The sequence below is a fragment of the Cetorhinus maximus genome, chromosome 3 (genome assembly GCF_964194155.1).
Source record: "Cetorhinus maximus chromosome 3, sCetMax3.hap1.1, whole genome shotgun sequence".
In the NCBI taxonomy this organism is placed as follows: domain Eukaryota; kingdom Metazoa; phylum Chordata; class Chondrichthyes; order Lamniformes; family Cetorhinidae; genus Cetorhinus; species Cetorhinus maximus.
Window position 1 is genome coordinate 54,690,301 of NC_135881.1, and position 25,242 is coordinate 54,715,542.

At 45.1% G+C, this 25,242-nt stretch overlaps 1 protein-coding gene across 1 annotated transcript in view; it reads right to left on the bottom strand.

Annotated features, from left to right (window-relative positions):
- The window catches only part of malrd1 (MAM and LDL receptor class A domain containing 1), a 314,776-nt gene that overhangs the window by 239,666 nt on the left and 49,868 nt on the right, over nucleotides 1–25,242 (bottom strand). Inside the window, exons 8-10 of the mRNA XM_078535594.1 lie at nucleotides 16,518–16,605; nucleotides 6,199–6,378; nucleotides 1,871–2,027 (exon numbers count right to left, since the gene is read on the bottom strand). Of these exons, the coding sequence (XP_078391720.1) occupies nucleotides 1,871–2,027; nucleotides 6,199–6,378; nucleotides 16,518–16,605 (425 nt within the window). The remainder of the gene's footprint in view (nucleotides 1–1,870; nucleotides 2,028–6,198; nucleotides 6,379–16,517; nucleotides 16,606–25,242) is intronic.

Genomic DNA, 25,242 nt, shown 5'->3' on the forward strand with positions numbered 1-25,242 from the left:
AAAAGAAAGGTCTCCATTAAAGCTCCCTTTGTGCAACCACTCTGCCTGGCCCTTCAGCTTTGTTGTATTAATCTTGAAAGGGATAATACAACAGGGCAGGGAGGGGCAATCCTTCAGTTATTGGATTTAATTTTGAAGGTTCAGGTAGAGCACTTCTGCTTTTCTTGGGCCAATGAACAACAAAAATAAAAACTGATTTGCTGGACTGTGTTTTTGAGTGGGCTCCAGAGGCCTTTTGACAGATTGTTAGTTAGGCCATTCACCATCTGGTATAAACAGGCAAAATATGTTGCTTCTCATTTGTACTTGAAACTGGGAGTCTATAACCAATTTTCAAATGTAAGCGGCTTTCCTCTAGTTTCAGGCAGGAGTACAAGAGGTCAGCCATGGGCATTAATAGGGCGGCTAAGCTGACCACACTCCGGATTTTCAATTGCTGGTCCTCCATTTTACAGGGGGCCAGCAGCTGAAAATTTCCCCCATCAGGTCTTGGATGAGAATCAATGTTGTTTAGTTCAATAACAGCAAAACTGCTATTCTTTCATTCCAACCAATCCAAGTATCTCCAGTTCTAGAAATCTCCTTTGCTTACTTTAATGACATTCAGCATTGAGATTGGTTTGCTGACATGGACTCCAGTTTTCCATCTAAACAACATCAGCTGCTTATGCCACTATGGACAGCATCTTTTAGATTAGTCCCTGCTGGAACAGCAGGATAATTTTCAGGAAGCTGATTTACTAATGGGGAGGCTTAGCCATGGCACTGGTGTTGAGATATGTCAGGAGATATGATCCTCTGCTTGCAGACCTTCTGTTGGGGGTCTTGTCACCCTCCAGCTGGATCTCCGTATCCATCCCCTCTGTCCTCTGTTTGGGCATCTGGCTGAGGAGAAGGCTGTTGGTGCTGTCACTGGTATTGCTCTTACTGCTGTTGCTGGTGGTGTGGCTTCTGCTCTTGCCCCTCAGCACAGGTGCAAGGTGGAGTTGCATAAGCTGTTTCCATGGCGTGGTGAGGGCTAGCAGCATGCAAGTACAGTTAAAGGTAAGTGAAGTCCTAGACAGGTGAAATGGCTTCCAACACATTGGCAATCACCTGTCAAGCACTGATAGCAATCTCTGAGAGATGGACAGCAGTTTCTCAATTGCCATGTCTGGAGCTCTTCAGTGTAACTGATCAAAACATTCCAGGCTTGTCAGTTTCACTAAAGAAGCTCTTCCCGCTGTTCACTCACCTCGGGTTACTGGTTGGTTACTGATTGGTCAGGAAACAGGTTCCCTGACTGGGAAATCCAGAAATGAGTGAAACAGTTCATAATTGGCTTTTTAATTACCTTAATAATTTACCCAACAGGGGTTCTCCACTTACTTTCAATTCCACCCTGCAGAAACCCGGAAGTGGGTGGATGGCATCAGGATCCTGACCCTACATCAATTTCGGGGGATTTAATTTCCCACATGCATGCAAATTCACCTCACCTTGCCTGGGAAAATTCTTCCTATATGCCTCCTTCTACTGTTGAAACTCTTCAGCGTCTCAAGGATTGATTTCTCAAATGTTTTTATCTGGGGTGTGCCCTCTCCAGTTTGCTTCGCAAGTTCCAGTTAATCTGAGTCCCGGAAATCTATCAACCCTAATGTTCTCCAGCTCCTGCCTGAGCCCTCCTTCAGTTTCTCTGTAAAGCAGTCTGAGGCAGTCCACTATATATCATATATGTTGCAACTTGATGCTGGTACCTTGTGTTCTATTCTTTATAACCTTTGTGTACTGCTGGCTTTGATCTTTACTTAGGATTCTGATTAAAATAGAAATAGCAGAGCAAGGGATAGGATTCATATCAATTTTAAGCCAAAACAAAATATAACCATACATCGTGTGATCTGTAGATGGTCTGTTACCCACTTCTCCTGGGTGTATACCAGAACCTTGTCCAGTGAACCACTGAAAAACATTTTCAGCTGCTGATGAATCTATCTGCTGCTTCCAACCGCACAAGGTCCCACTATCGAAATCACAGGTCTTACTAACTATAGAGAAAAAAAATCAGAATTTTAACATTGTAGCTCGTGGATCATTACTATTGTCACTTACAAAAATATTCCTGCACAATCCTGTTGTAGATTTTGGAATAAATCTAGTTACCACTAGAATTGGAGAACAATCCCGGTATAATTTACTTTAGAATAAGGATTGTGAAACTACCTTGAGGAAACAGTCTCCCACTGCATTAGTTTCACAGCACTGTAACTTGTATATTAACAACCATCTGTGAAATTTTTAAATTTGGTAATTTTGATTTCCTTTACTCTTTCATGGGATGTGGGCATTGCTGAAGGCCAGCATTTGTTGCCCATCCCTAATTGCCCTGAACTGGGTGGCTTGTGAGGGCAGTTAAGAGTCAACCACATTACTGTGGGTCTGGAGTCACATGTAGGTCAGACCAGGTAAGGATAGCAGATTTCCTTCCCTAAAGGGCATTGGTGAACCAGATGGGTTTTTATGACACTCAATGATAGTGGCCAGATTTGTGAACCCACATTACCTGGATTACTAGTCCAATGACATTAACACTATGCCACTATCTCCTCTTAGCAAAGGATTGACTTTTCTACAGTGAAAGGCTCACATCATTTGGATGCTGGTGAGTGGCACTCTGCATATACATACATGCCCAGTGCTCCAATGTCCTTCATTAGAGCAATGCCAGACCATCAGAACAATTCATTGTTTGTGGCTTGCAACAGTTTAAAAGTCTGTACCAATATTAAGCAGATACCTGCAGGAACCAGGGACAGTAATGACATACAGGGTAGATTTATGGATCCAGAAGTACAGTATGACCATTGCATATCCTCACCAGATTGGTCATTTTGGGCCTGGTCAGCACACTGGGTGTGAACTTCAGGCACTGGATGTGCTCCTATAGGCATCTTCCTGGGATTCCTAAAAAATGGGTACCCAGGGACAGAATTTTCACTCTGATATGGGGGCAAGAATGGAGGCAGTCATACGAACATATGAATTAGGAGCAGGAGTAAGCCAGTCAGCCACTTGAGCCTGCTCTGCCATTCAATAAGATCATGGCTGATCTGGTTGTGGCATCCACTCCACATTCTACCCTACTCCCTGTACTCGATGGGTTATGGTGTTATCAGAAGATCTCAGTTTCGAATACTGCTGCAATCGTTTTCAAAGTCTTCCCCACTGGACGTCAATTGGTCAGGTGCATAGCTTGCACCACTAGCTGGTGTGCCAGTTTGCTGGCACCATCCCACCACCAAGCCATTTTCCTGGAGGTGAGATTGGCATTGGAAGGGCTATCCACCGCAGCAGTGGGTAGCCAACTAAAATAAGTTTAAGGCCAATTAATATCAATTATTAGTGGCTGAGTGGAATTTTCCAATTGGTCTGTGGGCCCCCGCAGCATCAGGAACATGGAAGATGACTGGAAGTGGCCTCCCGGTGGCAGACTGAAGGGCCAATGCTCCAGGATGCCATTCAGGCCCTCCCCACCTATCTGACCATAGCTGAGGCCACAAACAGCTCTCTGGAGGGGCTTTTCCACCATAATGGTGGGTTAGCAGCGATGGCCATTTTTAAATTCAAAAGTTTTTAAAATGCTGAAAAGGTGCCTCAAGGCAGAAGCACCCTCTCTCTCTGTTACCTACAACTGCAGGCTTTATCTCCTTCCATACTGGAGGATCTCCTACTGGCTCCCCACCAGCTTCAAGAGCCTACCTGCCGTCCTTAATTGGACGATGAGCATTCCCTCTGGCCACTAATTAGCAAATTCAGGGAAAATCACTGCCAGGTTACTGCTCCTGACACAATATGGGGGTCAGGACCCCCATTTGGGCCCGATATCAGTGTCTTGACCCAGAACCCAAATCCTGCCCTCAGGGTCTATGGGGGTAAAATAATAAATGGAATAAAAAAGGGGCGACAAAATGTAAAATAAGTTTAAACAATGGTGGGGAAAAGAAAGTTAATTTAGGGACTTAAAGAGAAATAGAGCAAAATGAACAAATAAGAATAAGGTAAAAATCAGAGGGAAACTAAAGGAAAGGAATAGAGAATAAATGATGGTTTGAAAATATGTTTTTCTATTTTGTATGTTTGCATTTAAATTTTCACAACAAAAAGAGAGCTAGAAAATACTCAGGAATGAGCTGATTTATGTAGGAAGGACCAACAGAATTAATCTGAGAGCAAATGAATGTGTTGCTATGGAGCAAACATGGACAGCATTTGGGCTCGGGATGATAAGTAGCGAGTAACATATGTGTCACACAAGTGTCAGGCATTGAGTATCTCCAAAAAGAGAGAATCTTATCATCTCCCCTTGACATTCAAGAACATAAGAATTAGGAACAGGAATAGGCCATTCGGCCCCTCAAGCCTGTTCCAATATTCGATAAGGTCATGGATGACCTAATTGTGGTCTCAACTCCACTTTCCTGCCTGCCTCCCATAACCCTTGACAATCAAAAATCATTCTAACTCAGCCTTGAAAATATTCAATGAACCAGCCTTCACTATTCTCCACGCTGAATTCTACAGACTCACCACCCTCTGAGAGAAAAATGTCTCCTCATCTCAGTCTTAAATGGGAGGCCCCAAATGTTTAAACAGTGTGCACCACTAGATTCCCCAACAAGGGGAAACATTCTCTCATCATCCACCCTATCAAGTCCCCTCAGGATTTAATGTTTCAATAAGGTCTCCTCTCATTCTTCTAAATTCTAACGGGTATAAGCCCAACCTGTCCAACATTTCTTCATAAGATAACCCCATCATCCCAGGAATAAGCTGAGTGAACTTTCTCTGAACTGCTTCTAATGCAATTATATCATTTCTTAAGTGAGGAGATCAGCTCTGTAAACAATACTCCAGATGCAGTCTCATTAAAGCCCTGTGCCACTGTGGTAACACTGCCCTACTTTTATACTTGATTCCCCTTGCAATAAATGCCAACATTCCATTTGCCTGCCGAATCACTTGCTGTACCTGCATTCTAATATTTTATGATACATATACCAACCCAGATCCCCCTGTACTGTAGAGTTCTGCAATCTCTCCCCATTTGAATAATATACTGCTTTTTATTCTTCCTGCCAAAGCTGACAAGTTCACATTTTCCCACATTGCACTCCATCTGCCAAATTTTTGCCCACTCACTTAACATATCTCAATCACTTTGTAGACTCCTAATGTTCCCTTGACAACTTACCTTCCTACCTATGTTTAGTCATCAGCAAAGTTAGCTACCATACATTAGGTTCCTTCATTCAAGTCATTGATGTAGTTTGTAAATAGCTGAGGCCTAAGAACTGATCCTTGTGGCGCTCCTCCTAGTTACAACTTGCTTTATTGCCAGCACTGAATTCCCCCACCATCAACATCCTGATCAGACATTGATCAGACACTTAACTGGACCAGATACATAAACACTGTAGCTAATAGAGCAAGTCAGATGCTGGGAATTCTGTAGAAAGCAACTCCTGACTCCCCAAAGCCTGTCCCAAGTCAGGAGTGTGATGGAATACTCTCCACTTACCTGGAAGACAGCAGCTTCAGCAACACTCAAGAAGCTCGGCACTGTGCAGGACAAAGCAGCCCACTTGATCAGCGCCGCACCCGTCATCTTAAAACATTCACTCCCTCCACCACCGGAGCCCAGTGGCAACACTGTGTACCACTTACAAGATGCATGGAGTGACTTGCTAAGGCTCCTCTGACAGCACCTTTGAAACCCTCAACCTCTACCACCCAGAAGAACACGTGCAGCAGACACATCTGCCACCCGCATGTTCCCTGCCAAGCCACACACCATCCTACATCACCATTTCTTCACTGTTGTTGGGTCAAAATTCTGGAATTCCCTCCCTAACAGCACTGTGGGTGTACCTACACCACATGGACTGCAGTGGTTTAAGAAGGCAGCTCATCACCACCTTCTCCAGGGCCAATATGGATGGGTAATAAATTCTGGCCTAGCCAGTGATGCTCACATCCCATGAATGAATAAAAATAAACTGTACATCATCTGATTCCTGTCACAAGATATTTGTTGCTATCTGTATTTTTACAACTTTCCATTTTAAATGCGTTTTCTGAGGATTGCATTTTATTGTTGAATGTTCCCAGGTTACCTTTGAATGAATAATTTATACATGGAAAGAAAAACTGGATGCTTACCACAGGGCAATTCATCTGTCTTGTCTGAACAATCGTCTCTGAAGTCACACTTCTTGATGATGTCAACACACTGCCCGTTTGTTTTACAAATAAATTCATTGGCCGTGCAGTTATTGGACGGGAGTGTGGAAGATCTGGATGGTCCTGATGGTGTTGTTGGAACTGCTGCTGGTAAATCACCTGAACAAGATCCAATAGTTAAGAGTTATATCCTAGTTCTGAAAAGGATCTTTGTGTCATCTGTTTTGGGAAAAAAAGGCTCCTCCACCACATCTGAATCCCGTCCCCATCCTGGATGTACACTGGATATCTGTTAACCATCACTGCTTCTAATATCTCTGTTTCCACATCTCAGAACTCTAACTCTGGAATAAGTAATGTCTTTAAACTTTCTGGCAGTCATCAATTTTGATCTGAGCAATTTCAGATGAAAAGAGAACCACAGTATTATATGCAAAAATCTGATCCATTTGAAGTTTTGCTTTAACAAGCTGTTGATATGTCTTTATTGGCAGCTCATTACCTACTTTCAACACAAGGATGATCGATTGTCAGAAGATCAGAGCTGTTTGAAAACTGACAGGTGTAACCGTGGCTGCTTGTGAAAAAAATGAAGCGTTTTTATCTATAATTTATCATGGCATTGGATTGTTTCCTTCCAAAATGGTGGTTATTGGGTTGCATACCTTATTCATTCTTAAAGCATGCTAGAGCAACCCAAGAGTTTTGGTCACTTCCCTAGATCTATTTTTGGCTCAATGCACATTTTTCCGCATGTCTCTGTGAAGTGCATTGGGATTCTTTTGTCTAATAAAGATGCTATATAAATGCAAGTTGTTTCTCTTCTTCTTCTTCCGGCCTGTTCCAGCCGTTACCCAATAGCTCAAAATGGCTGATGGAATAGCACAGGCTCTTCAAAGGTAGATTCAATTATCTTCTTTCTCTTTGCTGCTGTCCCAGTTCTTTGCATTTAATATCACACTCACTTTATTAATTCCACACCAAATGCTAAAACCTTGATTTTCATTCTGGGGGAGGCAGTAGTGTAGTGGTATTGTCACTGGTCTGGTAATCCAGGGTTATGCTCTGGGCAAATGGTGGAATTTGAATTCAATAAAAATCTGGAATTAAAAGTCTAATGATGATTGTTGTAAAAAGCCATCTGGTTCACTAATGAAGGAAATCTGCTATCCTCAACTGGTCTGACATACGTGTGACTCCAGTTCCGCAGTAATATGCCCTTAAATGCCCTCTGAAATGGCCTAGTAAGCATTCAGTTGTATCAAACCTCTAAAAAGCCAATAAAAAGGAATGAAACTGGATGAACAACCTGGCATCGACCTAGGCACCAGAAACGACAAAGGCAAACCCAGCCCTGTCACCCTGCCATGCCCACCTTACTAACATCTGGGGGCTTGTGCCAAAATTGGGAGAGCTGTCTCACATACTAGTCAAGCAACTGCTTGACATAGTTATACCCATAGAATCATACCTTACAGATCATGTCCCAGACATCACCATCACCATCCCTCGGTATATCCTGTCCCACTGGCAGGACAGACCTAGAAGAGGTGGCGGCACAGTGGTATACAGTCAGGAGGGAGTTGTCCTAGGAGTCCTCAACGTTGACTCTGGCCTCCATGCAGTCTCAAGGCATCAGGTCAAACATGGGCAAGGAAACCTCATGCTGAACACCATTTGGAGGAAGCACTGAGGGTGGTAAGGACACAGAATATACTTTGGGTGGGAGACTTCAATGTCCATCATCAAGAGTGGCTCAGTAGCACCACCATAGACCCAGCTGGCCGAGTCCTAAAGGACATTGTTGCTAGACTGGGTCTGCGACAGGTGGTGAGAGAACCAATTAGAGGGAAAAACATACTTGACCTCATCCTCACCAACCTGCCTGCCACAGATGCATCTGTCCATGACAGTGGCGGTAGGAGTGACCACTGCACAGTCCTTGTGGAGATGAAGCCCTGTCTTCACATTGAGGGTACCCACCATTGTGTTGTGTGGCATTACCACCGTGCTAAATGGGATAGATTTCAAAAAGAGCTAGCAACTCAAGACTGGGCATCCATGAGGTGCTGTGGGCCATCAACAGCAGCAGAATTGTACTCGGTCACAATCTGTGACCTAATGGGCTGGCATATCCCCCACTCTACCATTACCATCAAGCCAGGGGATCAACCCTGGTTCAATGAAGAGTGCAGGAGGGCATGCCAGGAGCAGCACCAGGCATACATAAAAATCAGGTACCAACCTGGTGAAGCTACAACATAGGACTACCTGCATGTCAAACAGCATAAGCAGCAAGTGATAGACAGAGTTAAGCGATTCTACAACCAACGCATCAGATCTAAGCTCTGCAGTCTTGACACATCCAGTCGTGAATGGTGATGGACAATTGAACAACTCACTGGAGGAGGAGGCTCCACAAATACCCCCATCCTCAGTGATGGAGGAGCCCAGCACAGCAATGCAAAAGATAAGGCTGAAGCATTCGCAACAATCTTCAGCCAGAAGTGCCGAGTGGATGATCCATCTCGGCCTCCACTGGAGGTCCCCAGTCTTCAGCCAATTCAATTCACTCCATGTGATATCAAGAAACAGCTGAAGGCACTGAATACTGCAAAGGCTATGGGCCCTGACAATATTCTAGCAATAGTACAGAAGACTTGTGCTCCAGAACTTGCCGCACCCCTAGCCAAGCTGTTCCTGTACAGCTACAACACTGGCATTTATTCGGCAATATAGAAAATTGCCCAGGTATGTTTTGAACAGAAAAAGTAGGACAAATCCAACCTGGCCAAATACTGCCCCAAGAGGCCTACACTCCATCATCAGTAGAGTGATGGAAGGGGTCAGTAACAGTGCTATCAAGCGGCACTTGCTTAACAATAACCTGCTCACTGATGCCCAGTTTGGGTTCTGCCAGAGTCATTCTGCTTCTGACATCATTACAGCCTTGGTTCAAACATGGATAAAAGAGCTGAACTCCTGAGATGGGGTTAGAGTGACTGCCCTTGACATCAAGGCAGCATTTGACTGAATGTGGCATCAAGGAGCCCTAGCAAAACTGTAGTCAATGGGAATCAGGGGGAAAAATCTCCACTGGTTGGAGTCATACCTAGCACAGAGGAAGAAGGTTGTGAGGTCAGTCATCTCAGTTCCAACACATCACTGCAAGAGTGATCCCTTTACTTAAATGCACGTAGTATTTGGAACAAAATAAATGAATTAACAACACAAATAGAGGTTAATGGGTATGGTCTTATAGCCCTTACGGAGACGTGGTTACAAGGAGATCAAAGCTGGGAACTAAATATTCAGGGGTATGAGACTTTTCGAAAGGACAGGCAGGAAGGTAAGGGTGGTGGGGTAGCTTTGTTAGTACTAGATGGAATAAGTACAATAGCAAGAAAGGATCTTGGATCAGAGGATATAGAATCCATATGGGAGGAGGTGAGAAATAACACGGGGAAGATGACATTGGTGGGCGTAGTCTACAAGCCCCCTAACAATAGCTATACTGTAGGACAGAGAATAAATCAGGAGATAATGAGGGCATGTAAAAAAGGCAGTACATTAATCATGGGTGACTTTAATCTTCATGTAGATTGGAAAAATCAAATTGGCAGAGGTAGATACAAGAAAGAATTCATAGAGTGTATTCGGGACAGTTTCTTAGAACAATATGTTGTGAATCCAACCAGGGATCAGGCTATTTTGGATCTGGTAATGTGTAACGAGGCAGGTTTAATAAATGATCTCAGAGTAAAGGATCCCCTAGAAACAGTGACCATAATATGGTGGAATTTACCATTCAGTTTTAGAGTGAGAAACTGGGTTGGAAACAACTATGCTAAGCTTAAATAAGAATAATTTCAATGGAACAAGGGCAGAATTGGCTGGAGTGGACTGGGAAAGCAGTTTAGCAGAAAAGATGGTTGATGAACAATGGCAGACGTTTAAGAAAACAGCTCATGACTCTCAACAAAGATATATCCCAGTGAGGAAGAAGGATTCTAGGAAGGGATAAACCAGCCAGAGGATTGGGAAAGTTTTAGAAACCAACAGAAATGACCAAAAAAATAATTAAGAGGGAGAAAATAAACTTTGAGGGTAAACTAGTAAGTAATATCAAAATGTACAGCAAGAGCTTCTTTAAGTATTGAGAAAGGAATAGAGAGGCCAAAGTGGACATAGGCGCCTTAGAGAATGAGGCTGGGGAAATAATAATGGGGAACCAGAAAATGACAGAGGAGTTGAATACTTTGCTTCAGTCTTCACAGCAGAAGATACTAATAGCATTCCAAAAATACTAAATAATCAAGAGGAAAAAGGGGGGAGGAAATAAATACAATAACTATCATTAGAGAAAAAGTACTACTGAAACTAATGGGGTTAAAGCCTGATAAGTCCGCTGGACCTGATGGGTTGCATCCTAGGATATTAAAGGAAGTAGCTACAAAAATAATGGATGCACTGGTAGTAATCTTCCAAGAATCCTTAGATTCTGGAAAAGTCCCAGAGGACTGCAGAACGGCCAATGTAACACCCTTATTCAAAAAGGGAGGGAGACAAAAAAACAGGTAACGATAGGCTAGTTAGCTTAACATTTGGCATTGGGAAAAAGTTGGAGTCTATTATAAAGGATTTAAAAGCAGAGCATTTAGAAATGCATAATACAATCAAGCAGAGTCAGCATGGCTTCATGAAGGGGAAATCATGCCTAACAAATTTATTAGAATTCTTTGAGGAGTTAACAAGCAGGATGGATAAAGGGGAAGTAGTGTATGGAATATATTTGGATTTCCAAAAGGCATTTGATAAGGTACCGCACATAAGGCTATTTAATAAGAGCCCAAGGTGTTGGGGGTAGTATATTAGCATGGATAGAGGATTGGCTAATGAATAGAAGACAGTGAGTTGGGATAAGAGGGGCATTTTCGGGATGGCAACCTGTAACTAGTGGAGTGCAACAGAGATCAGTGCTGGGGCCACAATTACTTACAATATATATTGATGACTTAGATGAGGGAACTGAATGTATTATCGCCAAGTTTATGGATGACACAAAAATAGATGGGAAGGCAAAAGGTGAGGGTGACACAAGGGCCTGGATTGTTACTATGGCGGGCGTGGAGACGATTGTCACCCGTGATCAGCTGCGCGCCGCCATTTTACGCAGGGGGCGCCAATTAAGGCTGGTAGCGTTCGCTGCCTGTGCGGGCGGTGGGAGAAGGGAGAGTCGGGGCCCTGCGCTCTTGCGCACAGAAGAGCGCAGTGATCTCCCTGAGGCACGGAGCTGCCTCAAGGAGATTGAATGGTTATGAGGATTAATAAAGAATAGATTTAAAAATTTATTCAAACATGTCCCCTCATGTGACTGTGTCACGTGCATTGGGACATGTTTGCAAAGGTGGGAAAATTTATGTATTTATTTTATAAAAGCTTCAGGAAACCTTATCCCACCCGTGGATGAGGTTTCCTGAAAAACGTGGAGGCTGCTTGGGCTTTTCGCCTGCCCACCAACCTTAAGGTTGGACGGGCAATGTTCTGAACTACTTTAATTACTTCCTTAATGGCCTGAATAGGCCGCAGACATTTCGGCGGGCAAGCAGCCGCCTCCGGCGCGCGCCTACCCAACGAAATATCGAGATGACATGTGATGACATCGGGGCACACGCACGACGTCATTGCGCATCATTTTACGTGTCGGGCCCGCCCCCGCACGCCAACCGGAAGATTGAGCCCAAGGAGACTACAGAGGGATATAGACAGGTTAAGTGAGTGGGCAAAAACCTGCCATATGGAATACAATGTGGGAAAATGTGAAGTTATGCACTTTGGCAGGAAGAATAGAGGAACTGAATATTATTTAAATGGAGAAAGACTGCAGAAGGCTGCAGCACAGAGGGATTTGGGAGTCCTTGTGCATGAATCCCAAAAAGCTAACATAAAAGTTTAACAGGTAATAGGGAAGGCAAATGAAATGTTGACCTTTATTTCAAAGGGAATGGTGTATAAAAATAGGGAAGTCTTGCTAAAACTATACAAGGCACTAGTTAGACCACACCTAGAATACTGTGAACAGTTTTGGTCCCCTTATCTAAGGAAAAATATACTGGCATTGGAGGGAGTCCAGAGAAGGTTCACTAAGTTGGTGCCGGGTATGGAGGGATTTTCTTATGAGGAGAGGGTGAGTAGGTTGGCCTATACTCATTGGAGTTCAGAAGAATGAGAGGCGACCTTATTGAAACAAATAAGATTCTTAAGGGGCTTGACAAGGTAGATGCTGAGAGGTTGTTTCCCCTTGTGGGAGAGTCTAGGGCCAAAGGGCAAAATCTCAGAGTAAGGGAGTGCCCATTTAAAACAGAGATGAGGAGGAATTTCTTCTCTCAGAGAGTAGCCAATCTGTGGAATTCTTTACCGCAGAGGGCTGTAGAGGCTGGGTTATTAAGTATATTCAAGGCTGAGATAGATTTTTAATCAATAAGGGAATCAAGGGTTTTGCGACAAGGCAGGAAAGTGGAGTTAAGGATTATCAAATCAGCCATGATCTCATTGAAAGGCGGAGCAGACTCGATGGGCCGAATGGCCTACTTCTGCTGCTACATCTTATGGCCTTATGGTCTTATGGAATTCCTCAGGGTAGTGTCCTAGGCCAAACCATCTTCAGCTGCTTCATCAATGACCTTCCTTCCATCATAAGGTCAGAAGTGGGGATGTTCGGTGATGATTGCACAATGTTCAGCACCATTTGCAACTCTTTGGATACTGAAGCAGTCCATGTCTAAATGCAGCAAGACCTGAACAATATCTAGGCTTGGGCTGAGAAGCCCAAGTAACGATTGTGCCACAAAAGTGCTAGACAATGACCATCTCCAACAAGAGAGAATCTAACCATCACCCCTTGACATTTATAGGCATCACCATTGCTGAATCCCCCAATATCAACATCCTAGGGGTTACCATTGACCAGAAATTAAACTGGTCTAGCCATATAAATACTGTGGCTACAAGAGCAAGTCAGAGGCTAGGAATCATGTGGCAGGTAACTCACCTCCTGACTCCCCAAAGCCTGTCCACCATCTACAAAGCACAAGTCATGAGTGTGATGGAATACTCCCCACTTTCCTGGATGAGTGCAGCTTCAATAACATTTAAGAAGCTTGACACCATCCAGGACAAACAGCTTGCTTGATTGGCACCCCTTCCCCAAACATTCATTCCCTCCACCATGGATGAACCATGACAGCAGTGTGTGCCATCTACAAGATACACTACAGAAACTCACCAAGACTCCTTAGGTACCTTCGAACTGCCATCATCTAGAAGGACAAGGGCAGCAGATACATGGAAACACCACCACCTGCAAGTTCCCCTCCAAGTCACTCACCATCCTGGCCTGGAATTATATCCCCATTCCTTCACTGTCGCTGGGTCAAAATCCTGGAACTCCCTTCCTAACAGCACTGTGGGTGTACCTACAACACATGGGCTGCAGCAGTTCAAGAAAGCAGCTCATCACTGCCTTCTCAAGGCCAATTAGGGAAGGGCAACAAATGCTGGCCCAGCCAGCGAAGCCCACATCCCATAAATGAATAAGAAAAAAATTCACTGTTAATTTGGAAGCACATGTTGCAGACCAGTCCTCAAGTCCCAGTAAATGGCAGGAGAAGTGATTTAAAATACAAATCCAATTCTTGTGCATGAATCTGTAATTAAAATTAAAATCTGTAATTAAAAGTCATTTGCAAACACTGTAGAACTGATAAAAATTTCCTTGGGTGCATTTTTAAAAAATCAAAGATTAGTAAATATATTTAAATTTGTTTATTGGAAAAAGCTATGACAGTGCCGAGTAGTTTAACAGATGTTATAAGATGGAACACTGAATGATGATGACCTCCTTCATCATTAATTAAGTAGTAAATTGATTAAATGAGTTTTGTTAATGTTTATTTTTTATTCTGTGACAGTCATTTAACAATCAGATACCACGGGCTGGATTTTCCTCTTAAGCTCCTGAAATGTGAGTCCAACCCTTTCGTGGCTAACAAAACACACAGCTGACTCACAACTGGTTTTTCCCAGGATTTTCATGTTTTCAAGCAAGAGGCGAGTTCCATGTGCAGTTTGCAAGTTGTGATTGGGTGCGGCCTTGTGTTCGGTGACTCTTGAGGTCGGGGGCAGAGGTGGGTACTTACCGTCCTCTGCCCAATAAAAAGGGCAATAAACGGCACCAAAATCAGATACAAAAACAAAAATACCTGGAAAAACTCAGCAGGTCTGGCAGCATCTGTGGATAGGAGCACAGTTAACGTTTCGAGTCCGAATGACCGTTCTGCCAGACCTGCTTAGTTTTTCCAGGTATTTTTGTTTTTGTTTTGGATTTCCAGCATCCGCAGTTTTTTGCTTTTATTTTACCAAAATCAAATATATGCCCAGAGACAACCCTGCCATGCCATTGGAAGTTACCTGTGACCCTTGCACTGTAAGCACTGTGTAGTTTGGGGTTGGCTGATACATTGTTCCCCTGTGTGAGTTGGCCAATTGACTGCATACCCATAGTTAAGCCAATACGTATTGATGTTCTAAGCCCATGTTGCTACTCTACCCTACGGGGACCCTGCTGCACAATCTTTTGCTGGTGCGCTCCTACTGTCCTCTTCACTCGAACTCAAAGCCTCTAAGACCGTCTAAATACTTTTCCCTTCAGAGGATGCAGCATGCTAAGCACTTGTCAGAAGCACCGCAAAGCAGGACAGAAATACTCCTCAAACCTGTTGGGTCCTTACTGCATTTATGACCTGGGACATGGCTTGCCTTCCACCCTGTCAAATATAATGAAACCAAGCTGATGCCAGCCAAATGTTACGGACAGGAGGAGGTGGTGGTGAAGGGGGCAGGTGGGGAGAGGGGGGGTGCGGCTGCAGGGTGTAATTTAAACAGCCCTGACTTCTCCTCTCACCTCCCGTCCATAAACAGAAAGGTCTTTTGATTTGCTTCCCCCTTTATAAGCAGTGGCGTGTTTCCCAACCCCTCAGTTTTGGTGTAATCCAATTTTCTATTGAATTTGAGATAGCAAATTTGAGATAGGGTAAACTTAGAGAGTTTATTTATTTACACACACTCAAATGCAGGAGGAGGGTCACAATGCAGCCCCCTGTGCATTCATACAATAAAAGAGGGATAGAGAAAGAAAGATTTTCAGAGCAAAGACCAGAGAAAATAATTCTTGTTTCATGTGAGCCCAGAGTCCAGGATCAAGGTCCAGTGGTCTATTCCTTCACAGAGATTGACAGGCTGAACTGATGCTGGATAATTCACTTTTCCAGTAGAGTTGATTTCCATAATGAGATGGGCATGCGGAGATGAATCAGTCTTGTAGGTGATCGTACAGAAGTTCACAAGTTCCAGTAGAAACAATATGGATGTGCATCCTCCAAGTGGTTTTCAACAAGAAGGAGTACTGATTCATCAGCTGAGGGGGGATGGTATTCTTTCCGTCCCTTTCTGTACATACCACCCCCTATTCTGTTCACTTGTCAGCCCTGTGCTCAGTAATCTACACTGGCTCCCAGCCCACCAACTTCTCCATTTTGAAATTCCCATCCTGCTGTTCAAATCTCTCCATGGCCTCAATCCCTCTATCTCTGCAACTTCAACCCTACAACTCTGTGAGAAGTCTGCATTCCATAAACACTGGCCTCTGGAAGAACTCTCCATCCTTGGCTTTCTCCAGTTGTCTAGGCAGTAACCTCTGGAATTCCTCCCGAAACCTCTCTGTCTCTCCCTACCTTCTCCTTTAAGACTCTTCTTAAAACTGGCTTCTTTAGCCACGCTTTTGGTCATTTATCTTAATATCCCCTTCTATGGCTGAGTGTCAATTTTTGTCTGATTACACTTTTGTGAATCACCTTAGGACTTTTTTCTTACAGTAAAAGTGCTATATAAATGCAAATTGTTGTTGTTTTATCTGGTTATGGTTCTTTGATTGATATATGTTATTTTCTAACTATTCTATTTTTTTCAAATATTGTGCAAGGTCCATGCTTAACTCCTGCTGTAGGTTTATGAGGCATTAAATGCAATCTTTTTACCAACTGTCTCCACTGGGGATATAAATTCCTTGATCATTAGCCATATTATGAGCGATGGCATATTGCTTGCTTCCTTTAGCCATGCTATCACCTTTCAGTCATAAGAGTAACAGTATAAAGGGCACTAAAAGGAGGTCAAATCCTCAATGTTAATAAATGCCAGTGAAACTACTCCTATAATTGAACAATAAATAATATACTCACCATTATAGAGAGTACAATCCATGAAGGATAGGTCGTCAATTCCAATGTCTCCTCCTAAGTTATCTCCCACAGTACCTTCCATTAATATCTGTTACGAAGCACACAAACAAAAACATCACCCTCATACTAATCCAGATACCAGTTTATCCGTGTTATATGGGAATTCATTGTTCAATTACAGCTACCAACCACTACCTTAAAAAGAGATTTAATTACATTTCCTAATCACTTGAAAAAATCTTGACAATTTTTACTTTTCTTACTGACTATGATGCACATTAATTCAACTTGTCAAATTTGACAACCTTCACAATAAGGGGGCAGATAATTTCCTCTGCTACAGCTGTAGTGTTGTCACAAACCTTCAAGTATGTAAATCCTCACTTCCATCAGTCTCCTACCAATCTTCACTTCCTCCTACATCCATAAGCTTTTACATGCAAGCTTGGCAACGCTTAACCACTACTTGGTTTATTTTAACTTGCGTCTTATCCGTTGCAATCCTTTCCTTCATCTAAAAAGTAAGAGGGAACTAGGTGGCTCATGAGTGGCTAACTTCTGAAACCTGAGTCAGCTGCTGAGCATCTAGAGTACTTATCCCAGTACACTCCAGTGAGATGTCACAAAGCAGTTATAAGTATTGATATAGACATTTCTTCAAATGACAAGCAGGAAACTATAGTGAGCCCTGTTCTTTATTATTGCCAGATTAATTGACTTTTTACTCAATGGTTACTTGGGCCTGAATTTTACCCTTGGCCGGCGCGCAACCGGTTGGGAAACGGGCCGCTGACCGCGATTTCACGCTGGCTGGCCAATTAAGGCCCGCCCAGCGTGAAATGTGTCTTCCCAATGGTCGGGAAGGGCCAGGCAGGAGCGGGGGCTGGTCAGTTTACAAACATCACAGGCAGCTCCTTGAAGGCTGCCAGGGAAGAACATGTTTGCAGTGTTCTGAACACCGAAGTTATGGCCTCAAGTGCGGCTGGAGACACCAGGCAGGAGGATAGGTCGGGTGGGCACTCGGTTGCCCCCCAGTTTTCGGGCGAGTGCCTTGTGGTCCTCCTGGAGGAGGTGACTGCCAGAAGGGGCACCCTCACCCCTAGAGATGGAAGGAGGAGGCCACTGTACCTGACAAAAAGAGCTTGGGAGGAGGTGGCAGCCCAGGTCAGCAGCCACAACGTTGTGTGGCGCACATGGGTGCAGTGCCACAAAAGGTTTAATGACCTGCTGCGCTCAGGAAGGGTGAGTATTATTTTGGCATGGATCAGTGTATTGAAGTGTTAAGGTCTGGGTGACCCCCCGTGGAGCTCAGGGGTATTAGAGTCTGAGTGCCAACTGGCAATGACGCTCCGCAGAGCTGGCTAAGGGGGTGAGCCCTGGCTACTTAGAGTGGGTGCCTTGTGGCTCGAGGGCCGTGACTAGGATGAGCCATGCAAGATGTTCCTCCGGTGGGGTTGGCCAGGCTGCAATGGTGCTGCAGGTAGAGAGTGGGCTAATCAATGCTCCTCTGTCCTTTCAGGAGAAGATGACCTGTAACAACATTGAAAGATCGCAGACAGGCGGAGACCCCCCCAAACCTCCTAATCCCAACCAGATTCGAGCAGGATGGCTTGGAGCTGGAGAGGCGCCACACACCTTGGTCAACTGGCCGTGGAGAGGCTGGGATGTCAGACGAAGGTAAGAGTGCAGTGCACAGAGGTGAGAGTTTCAGATGGTGGAAACATTCTTTGTCGATTCATCATTGATGGGAGCCTCAAGATGGATCCCCATTGATCGTTGAAAAATGAGGGCATCATGATGCAGACCTCCACTGTCTCACCAGGGCGCCTGGCATGCACAGTGACAGTGGGATGACTTAAACTAAAGACATGTAGTTCTCCCATAGATTCGCCAGCAGACACTCAAACGCAGGACCCCGAAGAGCCACCTCTGATGCCAGAGGATGACTGAGCTTCAGCTGCGCCTGCATCACACCCGCTCTCTGAACCAGGTACCAGCGCAGACACCAGCACCTTGGTGGGTGTTAGATCGTTGGCTAGAATGTTGGAGCACAGCGGTGAGGGCACTTCACACTCGCAAGAGAAGCAGGCGGAGGCAGAGAGTGCCCAGGGCACTGGTAGTCAGAGGGCTGCTGGGGACCAGGACCATGCTGAGTCGAAAGCAGATGATGAACCTCTGGAGTCCTCCATTAGGCAGCAGATGCTGGATGTCCAGCATGATTTGCGGGAGGATCTGGCGGAGATACTTGAAGGTCTGCGTGCCATGGTCTCTGTTGTGGAGGAGTCCATGCAGAGCATAAGCACTGTGTTGACCCTCATGGCTGAGCGCACTGCCTCCTCCATTGAGAGAGTGGCGACTCTCATGAAGAGGCAGCTCCAGGAACAGAATCAGGGGTTCCTGGGGTTGCGCTCGAACCTGCAAGCCCTCACACAGGCAATGATCTCAGTTGATTAGTGCCAGTGTGGGAGATGGATGAGGCACCCAATGACCCAGCTGGGTGCCCGTCTATCAATGGCGAGCAGGGAGGTCCAGAGCGACCTCACACTGGTGCACCAGCTGCCTGTTGTCTTTGCGGGCTCCTCTCAGGGTGCTCTGGATGATGGCAGCAGCTCCTCAGACCCTCTTGCCAGTGAACGTGGCATCTGATGAGGCTGCGATGACCGGGGAGGCCGCACATTACGGGCTTGCTTTTGCCACCGGGCGGGAAACAGAGGTTGGGACTGTTTCGGTGCCCCGAGACTGTGCCCAAGAGGAAGCAATCATTCATTAGGATTTTGCCCAAAGCTGTCAGTTGTTAGGTGTCCAATTAAGGATGGAGGTCAGGCTCTCAAAGCTGGAGGGCCAATCGGAAGCCTTCCAGCTTGAGAGGAGCAATAGGATGCCGTGGCACCTAAGTGAGGGGGAGGATGCTTCAAAATGGAAGCACCCGCTCCAGGTTTTTTAAATCTTTAATTTAAAAATAGATTCAGTCGCCAGGCAACCATTGTAGTGAAGTACCACCCTTACAGGGTGACCTGTAGCTGCTGCTGCAACCAGGCAAGCAGGGAGGGCCTCTATCCTGCCTGAAACCCTGGTCCCCCAAACCTCCCGCTGGGCGCTCGCCATCGCAGGCACCTAAACTGGTCCCTGCTGCCTGCAGAAATCTGGAAGCCAACTTGAAAATTCCAGTCAGCCTGCTCAGCTACCCGCTGCATGTGGGTGGGAAGCCCTATGCAGGCACTACATGGCGCTGAAGAAGCAGAATGCTGGATGATGGGGCTTCCCGCCTACCCCTGTCCAGGGCTGAAACTCCAGCCGTACTATTCTCGCTGGATGGACAAGCTGAAGGGAAAGTTCAGGACGAAGAGGAATATCTACTACACTGCAAACTCTGTTACCAATGGAGGTGGCTGCCATCACCCTCATTGGCAGACAGGGGGCATGCGACATTGGAGATGGCTAGGATGTTTTGGCATCTTCCCTTCCTTTTCTCTTTCGATCTAACTCCTATAGACACATGAACCATCAGCCTTACAATCTGCTGCTGTATATTTTGAAATGCCCATGCCAGCAGCATTTAAGATCATCACCAAAGGAATGAAAAGAGGGATGAGGAAAAAGCTTTTATTTAAGATTCGATAGGACACGGAGGCTGGGAGGTGGAGTGGGGGTTGGTGGGGAGGGGTTGGAGGGTGTTGGGCAACACTGCTTCAGCAGCTAGTGGCACTCAGGGCCATATCTTGTCAGCAGCAGACAATTAATTGGCTTCCACCATGGTTAGCCGTCCGTATTAAGGACGACTACCTAGCCTCAAGCGCTGTTGGTCAATCAGAGGGCTGGCAGCTCATTAGTGCCACAGGTAATGGTGGTCATTGACGGGGCTTCACCTAGAAATGGAGGGCACAGCAACGGACCTGCATCCCCACAACCAGGAAGGTGGGGTCAGGCAGGCGCTGGCGTGGGGGAGGGGGTTCTTGAGGAGAGCAGGCAGTACCATTGCCGCAGGGGTGACCATTGCCATTGGGGTGCCCCTCTGTGGGCCAAAGAGTGCCTGAATAGGGGCTCATGTCCCTCCAAAACCTGCTGTCACCCCATGCGGCAGGGGGACTCTACCCCACCACTGGTGAAATGCCAGCAGAGGTGGGAAGAGGCCCTTAATTGACCACCTAAGGTGCTCTGTTGGGCAAGATGGCATGGCAGGGGGAAGATAGGCATACTCACCCTCCCCCCTGACCTCTCCACCACCCCCCACTCACTATTTTACAGGCCTCCCTGCCTCCCAGCTCTTCCCCAGGGGGCAGTGGGGTAGAAACTCCACTGGCGCGCGTGTGTAAAAGGGGTTTCCAACACAATTCAGTGAAGGGACGGCAGCAGAGGGGAAATTATCTGAGGAAATTCTGGACCGTGATTCCATATGAAAGTCTATATATGTCTATATGAAAATATAGTAACCCAACTTCTCTGAAATTCAATTCATCTTCTCACTGCAATTATACGATGATGCAACTTGAAGCTTTCCTTGTCAAGGTCATGTTAACTGGTGCCACACATTTTAATTACTGCAATTAACAGATGTGAATAGAAGGAGGAAGAATTTTTACAAAATGTAATCACAATGGAAATTGGTGATAACCTTTTACTGCTCTTAATGCAAGCGATTTATTGTTCTCAACACCTTACTACTATTGACTTAATTATAATGTTGCCTCTTCCAAATTCATTATGTAGTTAGAATCGCTAGTCCTACAATTGTGGCTTCGCATTAACCTCAAACAAGGACTGCAATGTCTCAAATTCACAACAAGTTTAATATGGCATAGAATTGAAAATATTAATATTGAAGATGTGCTTTGTATATGAAAGGATAAATCATTAATATTGAATGCATGGTAGATGCTTATTTTTATATTAAAAGAAGAAAGTTAGGGGCTTTCACAATAGATTGCCAGAACCAAAACAAAACTTTAAGAATTCATTAGTCCATTTTACGAAGTTAATTATTTCCATAGAATCAACAAATCATAGAATGTTTACAACACAGAAGGAGGTCATTTGGCCCATCGTGTTCATACCAACTCACTGCTGAAGCAACTCAGCTAGTCCCACTGCCCTATCTTTCCTTGTAGCCCTGCAAATTATTTCTCCTCAGGTACTTAAGGCCTTTCAGGGTCATTGACCTTAAAAATTAACCCTGTTTCTCCTTCCACAAATGCTGCCTGGTCTGATGAGTATTTCCAGCATTTTCTGTTTTTATTTCAGATTTTCAGTATCTGCAGTATTTTGCTTCCATTTTAGCTTTTAAATTGTGTTTGATTGAAAAAGTGGATATCTATTGGAAATGTTCGTGATGGGTTGGAAGCATTAAGACACAGGAAGCATCACACTTCATGGGGTGCCTTGGAAGGATCCAGCAACACCAAGACTTCACACTGTATTAACCTTCGGTTCAATGAGAGAGCTGTGCAGACCAAAGTGCAAAACTATGGCAGTCTGTCTTGCGGAACACAGATGGTGGAAACAGTGCTGCAGGGGCTGCTGGCTGCCTGCAAAGAACTAGGTGTGAAGAGAGGTGTGGCATTCCCACAATGCACCTGGGCACTGCTTTGATGCTCCATTCACATGATGGAGGTGCAAGATCCTTTTTCATATTTTTTACAGTCTGAGTGAGCTGTAAATATAGCTTGTGTGCTGGCTCACAACACCCTTTGAACGAAACAATTATATTGGACTGCACTGAGCCCAAAAGACAGTTAAGTTTTTTAAAAATGTTCTTTCACAGGCTGTGGACATCGATGACTAGGCCAGCATTTACTGCCCATCCCTAAATGCCCTCGAGAAAGTGGTGGACTTCTTGAACCGCTGCAGTCCATGTGGTGTAGGTACATCCACAGTGCTGGTAGGAAAGGAGTTCCAGGATTTTGACCCAGAGACAGTGAAAGAGCAGTGATATAGTTCCAAGTTAGGATGGTGAGTGACTTGGAGAGGAACTTGCAGGTGGTGGTGTTCCCATCTATTTACTTCCCATGTCCTTCTAGGTGGTAGAGGTTACAGGATTGGGAGGTGCTGTCTAAGGAGCCTCAGTGAGTTGCTGCAGTGCATCTTGTAGGTGGTACACGTTGCTGCCACTCTGCATCAGTGGTGGAGAGAGTGAATGCTTAATCTGATGGATGGAGGGGGTAGGCGGTGGCATAGCAGCATTGTCATTGGACTGGTATTCCAGGGGACCTGGGTTCAAATCCCATCATGGCAGATGGTGAAATTTGAATTCAGTAAAAATCTAGAATTAAAAGTCTGATGATGCCAATTAAACCATTGCTAATTGTTGTAAAAAAAAACCATCTGGTCACTAATGCCCTTTAGGGAAGGAAATCTGCTGTCTTTGCCTGGTCTGGCCCACATGTGACTTTAGACTCACAGCAATGCGGGTGACTCTTAAATGCTCTCTGAATAAGGTCAATTAGGGATAGGCAATAAATGCTGGCCTAGCTAGTGAGGCCCACCTCCCATGAATGAATTTTAAAAATCCAATCAAAAAGGCTGCTTTGTCCTCGATAGTGTTGAGCTTTTTGAGTATTGTTGGAGCTACACTCATCCAGGCAAGTGGGGATTATTGCATCACACTCCTGACTTGCGCCTTGTAGATAGTGGCAGGCTTTGGGAAGTCAGGAGGTGAGTTACTTGTCGCATGATTCCTAGCCTCTGACCTGCTCTTGTAGCCACAGTATTTATATGGTTGGTCCAGTTCAGCGTCTGGTCAATGGTAAACCCCAGAATGTTGATCATGGGAAATTCAATGATGGCAATGCCATTGAATGTCAAGGGGAGATGATTAGATTATCTCTTATTGGAGATGGCCATTGCTTGGCACTTCTGTGGCACAATGTAGCTTGGCACTTATCAGCCCAAGCCTGAATGTTTTCCAGGTCTTGCTGCATATGGACATGGACTGCTTCAGTATCACAGGGGTAATGAATGGTGCTGAACATTGTGCAATCATCAGCGAACATCCCCACTTCTAATGAAGAGATGGAGAGAAGTGCATCGATGAAGCAGCTGAAGATGGTTGGGCCCAGGACACAGCTCTGAGGAACTCCTGCAGCTATGTCCCCGGGCTGAGATGATTGATTTCCAACAACCACAACCATTTTTCTTTGTGCTAGGTATGACTCCAACCAATGGAGAGTTTTCCCCCTGATTCCCATTAACTTTAGTTTTGCTAGGACTCCTTGATGCCACACTCGGTCAAATGCTGCTTGATGTTAAGGACTCTCACTCTCACCTTACCTCTTGAGTTCAGCTCTTCTGTTCACCTTTGGACCAAGTCTGTAATGAGGTCAGGAGCTGAGATGAGTGGCCCTGGCAGAACCCAAACTGAGCATCAGTGAGCAGGTTATTGCTGAGTAAGTGCCGCTTGATAGCACTGCCAATGATGCCTGCTATCACTTCACTGATGATCAAATATAGACCAATGGGGCAGTAATCGCCTGGGTTGGATTTGTCCTGCTTTTTGTGTACAGGACATACCTGGGCAATTTTCCACATTTCCGGGTAGATGCCAGTATTGTAGCTGTACTGGAAAAGCTTGGCTAAGGGCGCGGCAAGTTCTGCAGCACAAGTCTTCAGTACTATTGTTGGAATGTTGTCAGGGTCCACAGCCTGTGCGGTATCTATTCCCTTCAGCCATTTCTTGATAACACGTGTAGTGAATCAAATTGGATCAAGGCTGGCATCTGTGATGCTGGGACCTCTGGAGGAGGCCAAAATGGGTTATCCACCCAGCACTTCTGGCTGAAGATTGTTGCAAATGTTTCAGGCTAATCTTTTGCACTGATGTGCTGGGCTCCATCATCATTGACGATGGGGATATTTGTGTAGCCTCCTCCTCCAGTGAGTTGGTTAATTGTCCACCACCAATTATGACTGGATATAGCAGGACTGCAGAGCTTAGATCTGATCCGTTGGTTGTGGCTTTACTTAGCTCTGTCTATCATTTGCTGCTTATGCTGTTTGGCATGCATGTAGTTCTGTGTTGTAGCTTCACCAGGTATTTTTAAGTATGCCTGTGCTGCTCCTGGCAGGCCTTCCTGCATTTTTCATTGAACCAAAGTTGATCCTCCAGCTTGATGGCAATGGTAGAGTAGGGGATAAGTCGGTCGATGAGGTTACAAATTGTGATTGAATACAATTCTGCTGCTACTGGTGGCCCACAGTGCCTCATGGATGCCCAGAGTTGCTAGATCTGTTTGAAATCTATCCCATTTAGCACGGTGATAGTGCATACATGATGGAGGGTATCCTTAATGTGAAGACATGACTTTGTCACCACAAGAACTGTGCGGTGGTCACTCCTACCAATACTGTCATGGACAGATTCATCTGCAACAGGTAGATTGTTGAGAACGAGCTGAAGTAGGGTTTCCCCTGCTGTTGGCTCCCTCACCATCTGTCGCAGACCCAGTCTAGCAGCTACGTCCTTCAGAAATCTGCAAGCTCGGTCAGTAGTGGTGCTACCGAGCCGCTCTTGATGATGGGCCTCGAAGTCCCCCACTCAGAATACATTCTCTGCCCTTGCCACCTTCAGTGCTTCTTCCAACTGGTGTTCAACATGGAGCTCTCAGAGTTTCAAACAGAGTTTCATACATGGAGTGGCTGCATGATGCACTCAGCAATAATGTGCTTGCCTTCACATTAATAGATCCTAATTTAATATACCATGATTTCACTCCAGTGTTTCACCTAGAAAATA